The sequence below is a fragment of the Esox lucius genome, chromosome 11 (genome assembly GCF_011004845.1).
Source record: "Esox lucius isolate fEsoLuc1 chromosome 11, fEsoLuc1.pri, whole genome shotgun sequence".
Taxonomy (NCBI): domain Eukaryota; kingdom Metazoa; phylum Chordata; class Actinopteri; order Esociformes; family Esocidae; genus Esox; species Esox lucius.
The window spans coordinates 53,284,503-53,304,506 of NC_047579.1; the positions used below are offsets into that span (position 1 = coordinate 53,284,503).

At 43.6% G+C, this 20,004-nt stretch overlaps 1 protein-coding gene across 1 annotated transcript; it reads left to right on the top strand.

The window, feature by feature from the left end:
• Positions 1-396: 396 nt before the first annotated feature.
• carhsp1 (calcium regulated heat stable protein 1) lies at positions 397-18,662 on the top strand. The gene is made up of 4 exons (XM_010875025.4): positions 397-606; positions 16,280-16,543; positions 16,949-17,071; positions 18,260-18,662. Exons 2-4 carry the CDS (start codon positions 16,317-16,319, stop codon positions 18,423-18,425), a joined length of 516 nt encoding a protein of 171 aa, XP_010873327.1. The 5' UTR covers positions 397-606; positions 16,280-16,316; the 3' UTR covers positions 18,426-18,662.
• The last annotated feature ends 1,342 nt before the right edge of the window (positions 18,663-20,004 follow it).

Genomic DNA, 20,004 nt, shown 5'->3' on the forward strand with positions numbered 1-20,004 from the left:
ATTACGTTGGTGGAGATGAAACAACATGGTCTGCTCATGGCAGTCTTCATGGCATGTTATTCGTTGTTTTATTTAATAAAGAAAATGTAATATCCGGCAAAAAAGTACTTCACTTAAAATTAAGAAAAGTGGGGCAAAGCCTTTTAAATGGCTAATTATCTTCTTATAGTGTGTCTAACCTGAGATATAAAAACTTTCGACGCTGTACCACCCCAGACTGATAATGCAACAGGATGTATTCGACTATTCTCACTCTCAATGCCGAAAAACACCGAGTTAATGGCGACAGCTCAGAATCATACGGAATCTGTGCTCTCCGTGTTGCGTGCGTTTTCTTGTGGTTGTTACGGTAATGAGTTGTGACGTCATCTTTAAATAAAAACCAGTGGATCACGCCCACCGGGACTCGCGCTCCGCACTGGAAAGACGAACGTGTACTTTGTCCGCTGTGGTGTACTTCCAGCACGGCGTTAACTGTGAAAAGACTGCCAGGATTTCATGTGGTTCCGTCCTCCCACTGTTGGGAGTTAATTGTGTAATTAGCCTGTTGCTCGACCTCCTAAGGAAAAGTTTTTTTTTTTCCTCTTCCAGGAAAGTTCGGAAAAGGTGAGTGGGGGATACTCTTTACTCAGTAGCTTCCGCAAACATGATTGATTCAGATTCATACAGACAAACCATTCATATTAGCCAGAATGCAATGTTTAAAGTCTGCTGCACTTGTTTGAATTCCACTGTGTCCACAATGCAGACAGCTATCAAATTATACAGTTAAGTACGTAGTTTGATGGTTGTTTATTTGTTTATTTTAAATTGCAAATGTAAATAATGCTAGTTTTCATAAGGGAGTTGAGGCTGGGGCAGGAGAGTGTAGGTGGAAAATATGTTAAATGAGGCAGTTTTTGGCGACAGTCCGGAAAGACGGAGACAGGAAGAAGGGAGACAGGTCGACAGAAAGACGGGCACACAAGTAGCCGAGCCCCATAGTCAGAGCTGGGTTTTGAAATACTTTTTTCAACGAATCAATCAAGGGTATGTTATTGCTCATTATCAACATCCAGGACCAGTTTCAGTGTACGTGTGGAAGTGTACTGAAGTATGATTTACATTTGACTCGTTTAGCCTCACACTGTAATCCTGAGCCATTTAAACCAAAGCATATTGTTCCATACTGATCCCCTGGATGTTGAGATCCCCTGGATCTCCTTCATACTCCTGACACCACTGGCCGGATTCATGACCGGACCTGCAAGAATGGGTCTTGGTGTTGTGATTCATCATTCACATTGTTTCATAATTGGAGAGAATTAAGCTATAGCAATCGATTGACTTTAACTTTACAAGGTCTGGCCCCTCCTCTCGTTTTACTTAAAGCAGGGTCGGCCCTACGTTTTTGGGGGCTCTAAGCAAAATTTGATTTGGGGTCCCCCTCTTCCCTATTGGTCCGGTGCTCACTAGCAGACTGGGGCCCTCTAGAAGTTAGGGACCCTTAGCAACCGCATATGTTGCTTATGCCTAGGGCCGGCCCTGACTCAATGCCCTGAAATTCAGGAACACATCGCCTCAGTAACCCTGAAAGTCTCCATGACCGACTGTGTGCCATTTGGGGTATTGTTGGTTTTCTTAACATCTTGTGCCAAAAGTGACGTTGTTTGACTGTTGACTAGATAAGGTTCTGGACCTTTGAAATTCATTAGGTAAATGAATGACTACATGAATACATTTACATTTTAGTCATTTTGCAGACAAGTTTATCCAGAGCGACTTCCAGTAAGTGCATGCATTTGAAGAGCCAGGTGAAACAACCACCCAGTTTAGCAGTAAGTGGATACTACTCTGTGAATTAGTTATCGTTAAAGTCAGTGTTGGAAAGAAACCTATACAAATATACAAAGCATACAAAAGTGAGTGAGTGTACAGCTTGTATAACAGTGTAAATTTGGCGACAGGGTCATGTGCAGCCATGGCTCGTTGATGCACGTGCGGAGGGAAGGCTGGCCTGTGTGGTCCGATCCAACAGACAAGCTACTGTAGCTCAAATTGCTGAAAAGGTTAATGCTGGTACTGATAGAAACACAGTGCATCACAGTTTGTTGTGTATGGGGCTGCGTAGCCGCAGACCTGTCAGGGTACCCATGCTGACCCCTGTCCACTGCCAAAAGCGCCTTCAATGGGCACGTGAGTATCAGAACTGGACCACGGAACAATGGAAGAAGGTGGCCTGGTCTGATGAATCAGGTTTCCTTTTACATCACGTGGATGGCTGGGTGCATCACTTACCTGGAGAACACATGGCACCAGGATGCACCATGGGAAGAAGGCAAGCCGGCAGAGACAGTGAGACACTTTGGGCAATGTTCTGCTGGGAAACCTTGGGTCTTGTCATTCATGTGGATGTTTCTGTGACACGTACCACCTACCTAAGCATTGTTGCAGACCATGTGCACCCTTTCATGGCAACCCTTTTCCAGAGCTGTATATCTGTCTGTCTGTCTATCTGGTCTTCCTGCCAAATGTCTGCTATTAGCTTTAATGGCCCCTTGAATTAATGGCAGGCATCACATGAACATCTATGGGCCTTCTGACTCCCTTTACGATGTTTACAAGCTGATTTAGACTGAATGAAAGGGACTGCGATGACATCTTAGTGGAAAGCAACACGTCTTTTCCACAGTCACTTATTTCCTTTGATCCTGTCTGATATCGGCACGAAGGTCCAAATACCAATTTGGATGGATTTCAGTGATTACAAGCATCAGGTATAAATCCTGTAGATTTGTAATTGGTTAACATCATTTGTCAAAAATACCATGCTTTACTGGTCCTTACCACAACCCAGAGAGAGATCCTGGTTTAGACAGATGTTTTTTTTCAGTATCAATACAAAAATATGACTGGGTTACTGCTGACCTGACCTGATACATTCCAGGCAGGGATGTTCTGGACACACACAATTATATATGTAAATAGGGATACAAGTTGATTGACCAAATCCTACTTTTATTAAACCTAACCCTAAACCTCACCCTAGACCTAACCCTAGAAGTTAACATCAATTTATTGTTTTACTCAAAAACCTAACATTTATGCCTAAACCTAACACTTAAAAATTTTCTTACTACTACTGGTCTGAGTGGTTGTTCCACCTAGATGTCTTCAGATGTTCTTACTACTACTGGTCTGAGTGGTTGTTCCACCTAGATGTCTTCAGATGTTCTTCCTACTACTGGTCTGAGTGGTTGTTCCAACCAGATGTCTTCAGATGTTCTTACTACTACTGGTCTGGGTGGTTGTTCCACCTAGATGTCTTCAGATGTTCTTACTACTACTGGTCTCAGCAGGTAGTTTGGAGAGTAGAGGGGTATACTGCGAAGCGAGGTAACTGGCTTATCGAGGTAACTTCAGGAGTAACTTAGTGAAGTCGGGTTTAACTTACTGATTAACCCGTACTACGAAAGGTGAATACGGGTATGCTGTCATGGAAACTTACACTGCGTCTCTAAACTGCTACGAGCAGCTTATCGTCATGGTGAACTCGATGTTACCCAACATAAGCACAGCCCTTCCTCCCACAAAAAGGCTGGCTCATTTGGGAGACCCAATCAGCCCTGTTGCCCGGGTTATGAGAGCCCTGCTCTGAAGGGTTGAAGGTTCTGTATCCCCCGATTATGTTTTCTAATAAAGATTCACTCTCATCTGTATCTTTGCCTGCTTCTGGGGCCAGACGTCAGAGTAATACCCTCACTGTTGAACAGACAGTGTGCCTTGCTTTGCAATATTTAGCCAGCAGACATTTCATCTATTATATTGGTGACGTTGAGCTAGAATACTGCATGCCGTGCCGTGCACCAGGTGGTAGCTCTCACTGAACTGCTTGTTGCATTTTGTGTGTTCCCTGGCCATTTTTATTAGATCGCAAGTAATTCACAAATAATATTCTATTTTTAATGTGCATAGGCTGGGCCTAGGCTGTATACAGAACACATTTTTTCCACAGGAATCCCGAGGGTGATTGATGTGATTGACTGTACTCACATCCCCATTAGAGCCCCTCTGGGAGGACATGAGGGGGGTTATGTGAATAGGAAGTCATTTCTCAGCATTCATGTTCAGATATTTGATCATTCAATTCATACAGGGAGACCTTCAACCTAGGTGCTTTATGTAGTCGATCTTAAATCATTAACAATGAGCAAGTGGGTCAGTTTCAGAGATGTAGCCCATGTGTAGGCTATAACATTTTATATTATATTAATTGTTTTCACATTTGGATACACCATTTTACTTGTCCTTACATCTCAATCATACTGAAAATATGCTAAGAGTCTGTAAGACAAAAGAGAACATATGACAAGAGCCCTGCTCTTACGTCTTTATTGGCCATGTGCTGCCAACAAGCTTCCCTGGCTTTGTTGGCCGCCACGGTGTTAGATTTAGCTGTTAACCTTTCTTTAAACTTCTTATATCCTGACATTATAAAAATGCATTATAAACTGGCGTCCTCTGTAGATGGATGGTCATGTGACTGGCGTCCTGTAGATGGATGGTCATGTGACTGGCGTCCTGTAGATGGATGGTCATGTGACTGGTGGGCTCTTTTATATGCCCCTCGTACAGTAAACTTTAAAAGTATCGGGACAGTGAAATGTTTTGCCTTTTTGTTCCAGCACTTCGGATTTGTAAAAAACAATACTATTATTGTACAATAAACAGTACTATACTGTGTGGTTAAAGTTCACACTGTCAGTTTTATTTGATGGGATTTCCTGCCATTTTTCAAATGAAACATGGTCATTGCATGGTCCCCCCTCCCCATGTATAAGGGGCCAGTTGTACCCTCCCGATATAATAGGCCAGTAGCAGGGGCGGACTGGCCATCGGGAGGTTGGGGACTTTTCCCTGTGGGCTGGGCGGCACAATTTAGGTGGGCCGCCCAGCAGCCGCTTATTATGTGCAGCTTTTCCAAGGATGATCGGAATTTTGTGGGCCTCCGACTTTCCATGCTCTCTCCCTGTTTCGCTCTCTGGCACACAAGGGTATACACAATGGCAACTCGCATGGACTGACCCAATATTTCAATATTGATGGGGAGGAGGAGTGACCCCTGCATAATTGAATTTGTAAAAAAAAAATGTAATACATTTTTTTGCTACTTTTCTTAACGTTTTTTGTTGAAATGTAGAGGAACAGAGAGAAAAACGACAACGGTCTCTTGAAGCAGATGCTGCCAAGCACAGCTCCATAACGGAGATGTTAAGAACAGTGCTTCTCCGTCACACAGGCAGACTCCGCCCGAAGGTGGTTTTCCTCTCATACCGAAGTTGAGTCGTCATACGACAGTGGCGGGAAAACGAGTTTCCCATTAACTCGCTAGTTTCCCATTAACTCGCTAGTTTCCCATTAACTCGCTAGTTTCCCATTAACTCGCTAGTTTCCCATTCATTTTAGTGGTGTTCGTCATGATGTTTTAAAATCCACCGATATTTTCTCCTGTTGGTAAATGTTGAATGTCTGCCAGCTAGCAAACCAAATATGGTCTAAATAACTTATTGATAATTGTAATGTCAGTTCAATAAATTATTAATATTCTTATATATATATATCTGTTGAAATAAGTTAAAACTAGATTATAATATAGTCTATATAATAGTTATAGTACAGTCAACCAAACAAATGCTGAAACAGCCTGAGAAAAGCCAGAGGATGGAGGCACTCTGATCTAGTCTAGGGCTGCGGACGTGTTACCATCACAATTAAAGAGCACATTGGATTGAGCAATCTGAGCCATGTGTGGTTTTCAGTGCAGTTTATTAGCTGTCTCAAATGTGTTTTGTCCCTGTGGGGTGTTTTCCCATTGCAGTGCCCACCAACTAGCCACTTCCCTATTTAGAAATTCCCACCTGATTAGAGTCAAGACCACGATCACGGAGTCTGTACATAGTTAAGGCCTAGCTAAGGATTTTCTTGGAGGTCAGACACTGGTCAGGTATTTTGCCCCTGTACTAACTGGTGAGGTTCAGGTAGAGATCTTTATTTCCCTATTGTGTTAGCAGAGCTCCCCCATCGACAGCCTCAGTTACGTAAGCCTTTGTTATTGCTTTGTGTGGCATGAGCGTATGCACTCAAACACACACTCAGTCACGCGCATTCACATAGTTATCTAAATGGGGACGCCTGAAGTTGATTGCTTTTAAAAACAACAAATCCTAACTCCTAACCAAGCCCTAACCTCAACCCTTGTATATTTAACGTAACCCTAATGCCTAACCCTAAACCTAGCAAGTAATGACCAACAATAAACTGAATTGTAGTGAAACATTCTGATTTAACCACAATTAAATATATGGTCTATATAGACCAATAGAGCCTGTGGTCTATATAGACCAATAGGCTATTTCGCAATAAAGGCCTAATTTTATAGACCATCCATGGCATTTGCTACAGATGTGCTGGTTGACACTTTGTGAGTGGGTTTGTTAGTTCTGCATGGCTAGAGAATATGAATGGACATTCCATTGGCCTTTATGTGAATCCCTGTTTTGTGGTTATTTGGATTGTAAAACACAAAAATTTTCATTTCCTGCATAGTTTTTCTACACTGATAAACAAAAGAACAAAAACACCAAACAATATATTATCTTGGACTGGATAAGGAGTAGGCCTCCTTGCTTTCAGAACCGCTCCAATCCCTCTTGTCATACATGTTCAGTCCTGAACTGTGTGTAGTGGGATGTTGCACCATTCTTCAAGAAAAGCCTCCAGTTCTTTGAGGGATGAAGGAACTGGAAGTTAACATTGCACTCTGGCTCCAGAACTACCCAGAAAGATTTAGATTTTCTTCCTTTTATTTTCAGATCTAGTGACTGCGGAGGCACTGTCTATTTGGCCTCTTTGGAACTATTTGGCCTCTAGTTGCCTTTTGTTGCTTTGAAAATTAAAATATCAAAGTGATAATTGTGAACACTATTTACCAAGGTTTGTTGTCTTCAGACTGCCTTTTGATTCTGAATATTGCCTTCCAAAGAATTTGACTCTGATCAGGCCTGTCTGGTTCTTTATAACACCAGGCACTTGTGGGGTGTAGCAGATTCAGATGCAATCTTCCCCCTTTGGCTACCAACATCAAACAGAAAATGAAACCAACGACAACCTTCCCAAACAGGCATCTGCACATACCGTACAGCATGCCACATTCTCGCCCACAGGCAATCCGCTCCAAACGAAAAACTATTTAGAAATTGACATGAAACTGGTGTGTGTAGAATGAAACAAATCAAACCTTCTCTATCTCATGTGTTGCAGTTTTAGCTCTGAGAAACAGTTAATTTTATAAATGTGGGCTGCTAATGTATTTCATTCACTGAAGCTAACCAACAGAAAGTACTGTAACCAAGCAATGCATTATGGGGAAGCTGTAGTAATTAATGGTAGCCTAATTTACTGATTAATATATATTTAATGTGGCATGCAAACATTTATTATGGGTAAAAAAACAGACACAATGGCCTTTTCTCAATTTTAATACCTGTTGAGGTGAGAAACCGAGCGGTACGCCCCCCTGAGCTTCTTCAGTGGGGTTTGAGAATTTATATAATTTATTTGTATTGTTGTGCTGGGGGTTTTATCGCAATGGCAGTGTGTAAAATATAAACAAGAGAGTCTGGAAAATAATCTGTTTGAGTCAGTGCCAAAACTAATTGTCTATTGTGAAGAAAATGCATCAACTTCTTATTGGCCTATGCAGGATATTTGTTTTATTGATCACAGTATGCCAGCATCAGAGTGTCCGGCTTTTGTCATTTATGTGGTTGGCTATAAAACAGCTGTTTGTTTTACCGCATTGGCCTCTTGTAATCAGAGCTGAGCCCTGAATGTTCTGGAAGGATGTTGGCCTTCATGATTTCAAACAATCCTTTTTCCTAATGTTTCTACAGTACCTATTCCTAATGATTGTATTTATTTCTGTATAGAGAGGAGTAATCATGTAATTGTAGCGGTATCATTTAGAATTACTCTGCCTGTTGGATGTAACACCTAGTCCTGCTGAATATGAGCTGTTAACACAATGAGGCCAACAGTGCCTGTATGGGAGACCTTTGTTAAAACACCTCAGCATTGGGCTGTTGTGGAATTTTCCATGGCACAGATCACTACTAAAAGTGTGCGTGCGTGTGTGTGTGTGTGTGTGAGAAATGACAACCAGACGAACACCATAAAGGGGGTTCGGGATGCCTGGTAGGCAGGGGCGACTGGTCATTAGGGGCAGGTAGGACACAGCTGTTGTCAACAGAAAGAACTGCAACAAAATAATTTTTATTTCTTGAAGATTACTTCCTATAATTTATTATGGATGAATATCGCATCTTCCTAAATTGCATCATTGCAATCATTTGTGTTAGGATTTTATTTCATGTTCATTGGTCCCTGCCTTGCTGCTTCAGACTGCGTTCTGCCGAATCGAGTTCGCAGTGGTAGGCCATAGGCTAAGCGTGAATGTGGGGCTAGCCCCTCTCTCACAATGCAATGTACATTTTACGTGTGAAAATATGAATACGCATGCTCAGAATGTTTGTGTGATCAATGTAGATCACATGAATTTGATGCCAGGTGGGGCTGATAGCTGGTAGCCCCACTACAGCGTCATTTCATATTTCAGACCTGATTGGCTGTCTGTCTGTCTGGTGCCAACATTAGTCGGCAAGAAGAGCAAGGAGGGTAGATTGTCTTAGCTAGCTTGTTAGCTTCAAACACGCCAGATTACTTGAGAAAATTAATGAAGTGGATTTTATACTCAAGCACCTGTTTGAAACCCCTAATTTGGAGGAGAAACTTGAAGTAAAGCGACTTGGTGCCCATCAGCCATGGGATATTGTCATCACTCAAACTGCTGGTAAAAGTAACCGCGGGTTTAACGTGGAGTGGGAGGATTGCAAAACATGAGAGCAGCGGGAGTCATCTGGACAGTCAAATTGGACTAACTTGGAAGGGTAAATGTCTCAGCCCAAGTTGACTCTCCATACAGGCGCTCCATTGAGCAGCATAACAAACAGGTGGAGGAAAACAGGTACGTTCTCAGTCGGATCATAACATGTATTAAACTGTGTGGAACATGTGAAACCGCACTGCGGGGGCACGACGAGTCGGTGGACTCCCTGAATCCTGGAATATTCAGATGCATGTTTGAGACTATGTCTGAGGGCGATTAGAGAATTCAGAGGCGCTATGACGCTCAGCCCATCTTCAAAGGGACATCTAGCACTGTACAAAACAAACTGTTAGACTGTATGTATGAAGTATACAGGGAGGAGATAGCCAAGCAAGTGGACGAGACATTTGTTGCCATACAGGCAGATGAGAACTGATGTCTCCTGTAAATCACAAATGGTGGTTGTGTTGCGATACATGTTGCTTGACAATACAGTGACAGAGAGGTTTTTGGAGTTTGTGGAAGTCAAAGATAAAACTGGACTCAGCCTCTCTGATAGCATCAAGGGTGTTCTGGAACCACTGAAGCTGGGAGAAAAGCTGATCGCTCAGACTTATGATGGTGCGGCTGTAATGAGTGGAAACGTGCTGTGGAAATTCTTGAACTGATGTATACTTGGTCCTATACATGTACACTCACCTAAAGGATTATTAGGAACACCATACTAATACTGTGTTTGACCCCCTTTCGCCTTCAGAACTGCCTTAATTCTACGTGGCATTGATTCAACAAGGTGCTGAAAGCATTCTTTAGAAATGTTGGCCCATATTGATAGGATAGCATCTTGCAGTTGATGGAGATTTGTGGGATGCACATCCAGGGCACGAAGCTCCCGTTCCACCACATCCCAAAGATGCTCTATTGGGTTGAGATCTGGTGACTGTGGGGGCCATTTCAGTACAGTGAACTCATTGTCATGTTCAAGAAACCAATATGAAATGATTCAAGCTTTGTGACATGGTGCATTATCCTGCTGGAAGTAGCCATCAGAGGATGGGTACATGGTGGTCATAAAGGGATGGACATGGTCAGAAACAATGCTCAGGTAGGCCGTGGCATTTAAACGATGCCCAATTGGCACTAAGGGGCCCAAAGTGTGCCAAAAAAACATCCCCCACACCATTACACCACCACTGAGCAGCCTGCACAGTGGTAACAAGGCATGATGGATCCATGCTCTCATTCTGTTTACGCCAAATTCTGACTCTACCATCTGAATGTCTCAACAGAAATCGAGACTCATCAGACCAGGCAACATTCTTCCAGTCTTCAACTGTCCAATTTTGGTGAGCTCATGCAAATTGTAGCCCGGTGGGGTCTTCTGCTGTTGTAGCCCATCCGCCTCAAGGTTGTGCATGTTGTGGCTTCACAAATGTTTTGCTGCATACCTCGGTTGTAACAAGTGGTTATTTCAGTCAAAGTTGCTCTTCTATCAGCTTGAATCAGTCGGTCCATTCTCCTCTGACCTCTAGCATCAACAAGGCATTTTCGCCCACAGGACTGCCGCATACTGGATGTTTTTCCCTTTTCACACCATTCTTTGTAAACCCTAGAAATGGTTGTGTGTGAAAATCCCAGTAACTGAGCAGATTGTGAAATACTCAGACCGGCCCGTCTGGCACCAACAACCATGCCACGCTCAAAATTGCTTAAATCACCTTTCTTTCCCATTCTGACATTCAGTTTGGAGTCCAGGAGATTGTCTTGACCAGGACCACACCCCTAAATGCATTGAAGCAACTGCCATGTGATTGGTTGATTAGATAATTGCATTAATGTGAAATTTAACAGGTGTTCCTAATAATCCTTTAGGTGAGTGTATAAATGGGTTACTAGTTAAAGGTACTGAGTTCCCATGTTTGGATGAGAAAAGGAATGTAGGATAGGGGGATCTGGTATTTGCCTAGGGTGCATCATTGACTGGAATCAGCAGATTATAGTGTTACTTGTAAATCTGTATAACCCATCAGTGTCTATCTGTTTGTCCAGACCCTGTGAGTCCTCCTCAAGAGTTGAGAAGGTTACCCATGTGGGGGAGGACAAGCCTGTCCCTTGTGTGAATTCCAGGATATGTGATGGAACAAGGGGAATGTGTTTTATTGACCTAAGACAGATGGGCAGCATCAGTACTTTTTCCACTGTAAGTACTGATGACTGTTCATGTATTAAGTTAGACTCCTCGGATGATTACGTTTGTAAGCATTTGATGTGTCTCTATTTGCAAATCCTTACTCGATGCTAATGAAAGAGACACACCCACATGCCCAGTTTGGTCACTGCTATGCTCACCAGCTGAACCTGACCTTCAGCAACTTTGTTCAGCAAGGATGAGCATCCTGAAGGTGTTTTTTTGCAGATTTAACTGCTTTTGCCACCTTTTTCTCTGGTGCTCCAGAACGTGTTTCTCACTCACTCCAACACCTGGTGGAAGCAAGCTGCTCTGTCGATAAGTGTTTTGTGGAGACACTGTTGATGTGTTTAAATAAACACCTCAGTACCAAGTATTTGGTACTGGTATGTATCCTATATTTTGAAATGGTTTGTGCCCCACAAATTTTCTACATATAAAAACCCCACTGCTGGTAGGGGATTGGAGAGATGCCATTCTCAGCAGTGACACACCTGGTCCATAAAGGAAGTGCTCTCAACTCTTTTCCTGTTTGTGTCTGCTCCAGTACACCCAGGTGGGTGGGAGGTTGAAATTCAGACGGATACGGAGCTAGGGTAGTAAATAGAACTGAACTTCCTTACCTCATGCCAAATATATGGCCACATTAGAGAGAGACTTCCTTCAGATCACACGGACCCACCAAGAATTTGAAAACAAATCAAACATGAAAATATTCTCATGTATGCTTGGTGAAATACAATTTGCACGATTTGTGACCTGTTGCCAGAAGAAAATGGCAACCAGTGGAGCACAAACAACATTGGTCACATAATATGTATTTTTCTCCTTGTCACTTACACCTTCAGTCGTTTATCGCTTGTTTTCGTAATGTAACCAAATGTTTCCCATGCAAATAAAGCCCTTTAAATTGTAATGTTGCGAAGCAGCGAGAGGGAGGTTGAGAGGCTGAAAATCATGCAGTTTCACCATGCTATTAATCATTTGCCGACTTCTCTTTCTAAAAGGCAAGCATGTCAGCAACAAAAGCGATCCATGTTTTTGGCAAACCAACTTAGTCATGATTTCTGTAAGGTTCTGCCTCCAGCTTAGTATAACGCGAACCGCAATGCTGAGGCAGTATTTTCAACAACTGAGCTGTACGTGTTTTGACTTTGAGATCTTTAAGGACGGCGCTCACAGGAGTAAACCCGTATTACAGAGAGGATGCACATCTAGATAAGTTTGTTCCTGCATAGGTAAACACGAAAACTATCCTAACTTTCTGGACTCATTCACCAATATCTTTCTACGTGTTTTGTCAAATTTGTTCTTGACAAAGATCCTAAGAAAAATCGACATCAGATTCATGATGTTTCCTAAACCGCAGAATTGTTCACACCTATATTCCTTATAATGATAAATGCCATGTCCTCCTAAATTGAAAGTACGTGCCAGTTGTTCTTTATTAGCATAGATAAAAAGCGGTGGGCACACAGATGCTCAGTCTCAAATTGCATGCTATATAGTATGCCAGATTATTACGTCCCAAGCCATAGTACAATTGAAATAGTATGCTAAAAGTTCCCGGATGATCTGCTATTTCTGGTGAATTTTCGAAGTACCCATCCATGCGTGGTTTTTTTTTTTTTTTTTTTTTTAGGGTAATATAGACCACAACCCCTTGTGCAGTAAAAGAGGAGGGGTTTCTATGATTCTCTCGTCTTTTCATGTGAGGAAAAGTCAAATCCACGAGAAGCAGTAGACCATCCAGGAACTTTTGGAATGCTATTTTCTGCGTACTGTAGTTAGGGATACTCATCTTTTCGCACACTATATATGCTAGTATAACTCATAATTGTTTGATATTCATCTTGCTTCAGGCATTGTGGGAAGGGGCTTCCCTGTTTGAAAAAAAAAGTTTGTTGTCGCAATTGTTTGTGATTTTATTTGTAAAAATGTTTTAAGACTCATGAAATAGACATTCTATTAGAAAATGTGTAGAAGTGGCATGCTTCTGGCAAAAAGAGTGACTGAAAATGAAGAAAGGTCAAGGGAACTAGTGACTAAGATGAAGAGAAGGATAGACCCAAAATGACACCCATTAGCTACTGTTGCTAAGGTTGTGTCCTTGGTGACAGTATCCAGGTAACAGAGATTTTCCTGTGTTTTATTGGCTTTTCCATTGATGTAGGAGAGGTTGTGTATGGACCAATAGAACCAGTTGTATCAGTCTTATCATTCAGAGTTTCCAGTCATTTAATCATATTCACTGGGTGAGACTTCATAAGGAAGGTCACCCCTGCCCTGATGACATTCAACTAACTTAGCAGTAGTCTGGAAGCATTTTTAGAATTTTAATGGTTCCCTGTGGAATTCAAACCCAAATACCATCACCTTCCATTGGAGTGACACAGGACCTCCTAACTTAGATGGTTTTACTGGTTAGTTCCTTAAACTGGTTAATTCCATATGTGTGGAAGTGAACCCCCAACCTGGGCTGTCTACCTGTTTAGACCACCTTACCCCAATTGTTCTGTTATCATAGTGGACCATAACAGCTGTACTTTATCCATACAAAAAAGCCTGATTACAATATGCCCAACAACACCTTGACACGCCTCACAACTTCTGGTACACTGTAATTTGGAGTGATGAGACCAAAATAGAGCTTCATGGTCACAACCATCAGTGCTGTGTTTGGAGAGGTGTCAACAAGGCCTGTAGTTAACAGAATGTCTCCTGACCTTAATATAGTCGAGCCACTCTGGGTAGATCTCCAACGTGTGGTTCATGCAAGACGACCAAAGACTTTGCATGACCTGGAGGCATTTTGCCAAGACAAATGGGCAGCTATACAACCTTCAAGAATTCGGGGCTTCATGGACAATTATTACAAAAGACTGCATGCTGTCATTGATGCTAAAGGGGGCAATACACAGTATTAAGAACTAAAAGTATGCAGAGTTTTGAACAGGGGTGTTAGATTCTGTCCAAGTCTGATCCATGAACAAAATAAATGCAACCTATCCATATAGCCTATGTCAGTCACATGGGCAACTCCTAACAGGATGTATGGACAGGATGTGTGGGGCCCATCAGTAACAGGCAACACGTCTTATCTATGGTCCTTTGTTCAGAGTTAGTCAGCACATCTGTGTTGTGTTAAGTTTCTCATGCCCATTTCCTATCAGGGGGTCAGGTCATTTTTTTTCTTTGTTGCCATTATTTCTTTTATGATTGTGCCATTCTGTTTTGACCTACAGTTGAATGTGAATGCCATAAGAAATAAGACATGTTTTGCCTGCTCTCATGTTTTCTTTACAAATGGTTAAAGAAAACATTACCAACTCTGCAATGCTATGCAAACTTTTGAGCACAACTGTATACCTTAGCTGTAGTATATTGGTCAAACGGTATACCTTAGCTGTAGTATATTGGTCAAACGGTATACCTTAGCTGTAGTATATTGGTCAAACGGTATTCCTTAGCTGTGGTATATTGGTCAAACGGTATACCGTAGCTGTAGTATATTGGTCAAACGGTATTCCTTAGCTGTGGTATATTGGTCAAACGGTATTCCTTAGCTGTGGTATGTTGGTCAAACAGTATTCCTTAGCTGTGGTATGTTGGTCAAACGGTATTCCTTAGCTGTGGTATGTTGGTCATACGGTATTCCTTAGCTGTGGTATGTTGGTCATACGGTATTCCTTAGCTGTGGTATATTGGTCAAATGGTATTCCTTAGCTGTGGTATATTGGTCATACGGTATTCCTTAGCTGTGGTATATTGGTCAAATGGTATTCCTTAGCTGTGGCAATTTGTGTAATTTTTTTTTAAACCAGGTAAATCAGTTGCAAATGTGACTTGTTCCTCTTTTTTACAATAATAGATAGAAACATATTCTCAGTTTACTTTTGAAGGCCAGTCATCTGAGGTCTGTTTCTGTCCATTTGTCTTGCCTGTTTTATTAGTCTGTCTTTTTTTTTTTATTTATCACAGGAATGTTATTAGATTAAAGGCATCTGATTATTAGGTTTAGGCAAAGCCTCTGTGTGTAAATGGCTCTGTTTTTGGTTCTGCCGTAACAGAACATTATTGGACTTGGCACTGTAGTCAGGATATCCACATGTAATGGGAGCTGTAGTTGGGACATAAAGGAATAAGGTGGAGTCTAACTACCACAGCTCCTTTCACCCTGGAAATTGACTGTTCAGAACTCTCCCCTCTGGCTGAATGTTGAGGTCTGTCAGGACCAGAACCTCTCGCCACAAGAACAGTTGGAGCTGTAGGCTGTAATCGGCCCATAGTTGGGACGTCCGTCCCTTGTTGGGGCCGTAGTCGGGACACGTCCCTCCCTTATTGGGGCCGTAGTCGGGGGGGACGCCCCTCCCTTGTTGGGGCCGTAGTCGGGGGGGGACGCCCCTCCCTTGTTGGGGCCGTAGTCGGGGGGGACGCCCCTCCCTTGTTGGGGCCGTAGTCGGGGGGGACGCCCCTCCCTTGTTGGGGCCGTAGTCGGGGGGGACGCCCCTCCCTTGTTGGGGCCGTAGTCGGGGGGGGACGCCCCTCCCTGGGGGGGGCCGTAGTCGGGGGGGACGCCCCTCCCTTGTTGGGGCCGTAGTCGGGGGGGACGCCCCTCCCTTGTTGGGGCCGTAGTCGGGGGGGACGCCCCTCCCTTGTTGGGGCCGTAGTCGGGGGGGACGCCCCTCCCTTGTTGGGGCCGTAGTCGGGGGGGACGCCCCTCCCTTGTTGGGGCCGTAGTCGGGGGGGACGCCCCTCCCTTGTTGGGGCCGTAGTCGGGGGGGACGCCCCTCCCTTGTTGGGGCCGTAGTCGGGGGGGACGCCCCCTCCCTTGTTGGGGCCGTAGTCGGGGGGACGCCCCTCCCTTGTTGGGGCCGTAGTCGGGGGGGACGCCCCTCCCTTGTTGGGGCCGTAGTCGGGGGGACGCCCCTCCCTTGTTGGGGCCGTAGTCGGGGGGGACGCCCCTCCCTTGTTGGGGCCGTAGTCGGGGGGACGCCCCTCCCTTGTTGGGGCCGTAGTCGGGGGGGACGCCCCTCCCTTGTTGGGGCCGTAGTCGGGGGACGTTCCTCTTTTAGTGTGAAGGGTTGTTTTGATGTGCAATGTTGGTGTCATCAGATGGGAAAGCATGACAGTCTGTGCATCACTCATCCTGTGTCTGTCTGTTCTAGGTGGTTGTGAGAACGACCAATCCTCTCTGTCTCATCGATGTCGTCTGAAGCCACGCCTATCCAGGGATCTCCACCCCTGTGCTCCACGACTCCTCCCTTGGTCTCGGGGTCGCCCCCTGTCTCTCCCTCCTCCCCGACCTCCCCCGTGTCCCCGGGGTCCTTGCGTCTGCCAGGCTGCCGTCACCGGGACCGGTCTCCCTCCCCCATGAGGGGCTACCTCATCCCCAGCCCCCTGCCCACCCGGCGAACCAGAACCAGCTCAGCGTGAGTCTGACCGCAGGTTTTACTGCACTACAGTAAAGAGAGGATTTTAAATGGATTGCCGTTTTCTCTGAGAAGGTGACCCCACTTCGTGATCAGAAATGTTTCTCGACCACCTTGCAGAAAATAGGTTGTGTAGTCAATGATTTACTCTAAACTAGAGGCTTAACTGTCCATCAGAGACTGTTTTAGCACTGGATGACAAATGTGTGTGAAATATGAGCTCAATAACTGTGATACCCTCATGAAGGTTCAATTGAGAAAATCTAATTATTATAAGTTTTATTAACAAGATGCCTCTTTATGTCTCTCTCTCTGTCGGTTTCTCTCTCTGTCTCTTTTGGTTGGTCTCTGTCGGTTGACCTCTCTCTGTCTCTCTGTCTCTGTCGGTCGGTCGGTCTGCTGTAGTACTGCGCGAGCAGCTGAGGGCCCGTCATTTAAAGGTGTGTGTAAGTGTTTCTCTCGCTCTAAAGGACACGGCTTCATCACACCATCTGACGGAGGCAGCGACATCTTCGTCCACATCTCTGAGTAAGAGCCCACACACACACACACACACACACACACACACACACACACACTCTCTCTCACTAGAGCCTTGGCCCTAACACACGTCAGCAAACCTTCAAAGGACCCTGTGGGAGTAGAGTGGAATAATACAGAGGGACTGAGGACACTCAAGGTGTGTAGGAGTACAGAGATTACCGTCAAAAGGGTTCCTCGCAACAGTTGTCAACTGGTAAACACACACGCAGACGTGCTCACAGACACGCAAACGGACAGGACAGGACAGGACAGGACAGAGACTTGGACAGGTAGAGGGACAGAGACTTGGACAGGTAGAGGGACAGAGACTTGGACAGGTAGAGGGACAGAGACTTGGACAGGTAGAGGGACAGAGAGATGCAGGCAGACTGACGGACCATAGGAGATGTAATTAGCATTTTTAGCATCATCCAAATTAATTAATTGAAACGATGCGTCCCGAATTACAAAAGCTGAATTGCAAGCGGAAAACCTACTCTAAAACACTGGCAATGTTCATTTTATCTGTATAAATGAACGAACCTCATACTACCTGTTTATCAAATGTTTTTTTTCACAAATGCTATCAATGTCTCAAGGTAACTTTGTAAACAACCACCCAGCATTCACTGTCTGCCAAGGACATCGTTGCTGGGTAACAGAGGTTGTGTGTGGTGGCTTCAGAAAATGGTTCCTTAGTCCCCAAGGGGTGTTCTGATTGTATTGTGACTGTGGGAATGTATCTTTTGTTACAGTTAAGCTCAATTTTGATATTATGTAGGCCATCTGTTTTTATATTCTCTACCTCAGGGATGTGTTGTTTACATTGACCATTTGGCTTAGGGGTAGAACGTGGTAAAATGGGTTGTTCTCGTTAGGCACAATGTACTCTAACAACCATCTAATGATGGCATGGAACATTCTTGTTGACAACTACACTGTAATTCCAATAAATAACTGAATTTATCTCTCCCCTGATTCCACTGGGTGCTCTTTTTTTCCACTATATGTTATTGATAATATTGAACACCTGTTTGAAGTCACCTAAATCCCTGGCTGGTTCGTTACTGTTAGTTTTGTGGTCACGGCTGTATGAATTTGTCAGGATTGTTTTAACCTCCAACGCAGTAAGGATGTGCACATATCATTGAGAATGTGTTGTGAGTCTTCTGTTTGGTCTGTTCCTCTCTGCAGTATTGAGGGAGAATATGTGCCCATGGAGGGGGACGAGGTCAGCTACAAAGTGTGTTCCATCCCTCCGAAGTACCAGAAGGTCCAGGCAGTAGATGTTACGATCACCCACCTCAAGCCAGGATCGAAGCATGAGACCTGGGGTGGGGCTCTGCTTAGCTCCTCCTGAGTCATGGAGGTTCCTGGAGGAAATGTTAAAGAGAATACCTTTATTTTTTATTTTGTGGGTTTGACTAGTGCTCTGTGGGTTTGATTAGTGCTCGATGTGGGTTTGATTAGTGCTCGATGTGGGTTTGATTAGTGCTTGATGTGGGATTGGAAGGGTTGTTATTTGAGTGGGAAGACATCATTTGACAGGAATGTTTATCAAGGAATGTTTATCAAATAAAGTTGTATTCGACAATCAGTGGTTCTCCTTTATTTTTAAATGGTAGTCTTTCAGTAGACTCTTATGCAGGTACAAGGCCCGTTATTGCATAAACAGCGGGACCATCGCTGCCCAGGAATTGTCTTTGTTTCTAACCTAACTTTATCTGGGAAGTTAATTATCTAAACTATGGTTGAATCTGAATCATTAGGCAATTGGGAACTATTTTCCTGTTCTCGTTCTTTACCTAAAGTGTTATGTTTATTGCAAATGTTACAACCGAGTCAGAATTCGGGTGAGAGACATTACAGCTAGGTTATGTTGGCAGTGAATGGTGATTTATCTTTAAGAAGTCAGCTTTCAGAGTATAAACCTGAATATATTATTTAAACGTATGCTGTGTATACAGCATAAAATACTAAAATATTATTTTAATCCTGTGGAATCTGAGCATTAACAATTACAATGTGAATGTACGTTTCATTGTAGGTGAATGTGCCTAGATAATGAGAACAACAGAAACATCTGTTTATCTCTCTGTAGGTTGTGCTCTGATACACGCAGGAATGGTTACATTGACCATTTGGAATGGGGGTTACTGACCATTTGACATGGGGGTTACTGACCATTTGACATGGGGGTTACTGACCATTTGACATGGGGGTTACTGACCATTTGACATGGGGGTTACTGACCATTTGGAATGGGGGTTACTGACCATTTGACATGGGGGTTACTGACCATTTGACATGGGGGTTACTGAACATTTGGCATGGGGGTTACTGACCATTTGACATGGGGGTTACTGAACATTTGGCATGGGGGTTACTGACCATTTGACATGGGGGTTACTGTCTTGGAAACCTGATCTTTGCTAGGTAGACACAGCCTTCAATGTATGTGTCAGCTTGTAACCAACAATAAAGTGAGAAGAGATTGAGTGAGATGAGATTGACTGAGATGAGATTGAGGTTGTGTAAGGAAGACCAGGTCCGTAACCTCATCAACAAGACTTTCTAACGCTGCAATAAATAACATCATTTCTCTCTCCCTTGACAAACTGGTATGCGATAATTATTACAACCACTATACGAAACAGCAGATTTCTTACAATCCCATGGTGCAAACCCGTTTATAATGCGATCCAAGGTCTGATTTGAAAATTGAAATTTGTCTTAAAATATTTGATTCCATGTGGCTTTTACCCTATTTCTGGATTTTTCATGTAACCATTTTCTGAATCCCATTCTGACACAATTCCTAAGTTGTTAGAACAGTTACTAAATTATTCAAATTATTTGCAGTTATTACAGCATATTTTCAGTAATAAATCCTTAATGAAGTGCATTGATGATGTCATCCTGGGGGTCAGTGTCAGGAC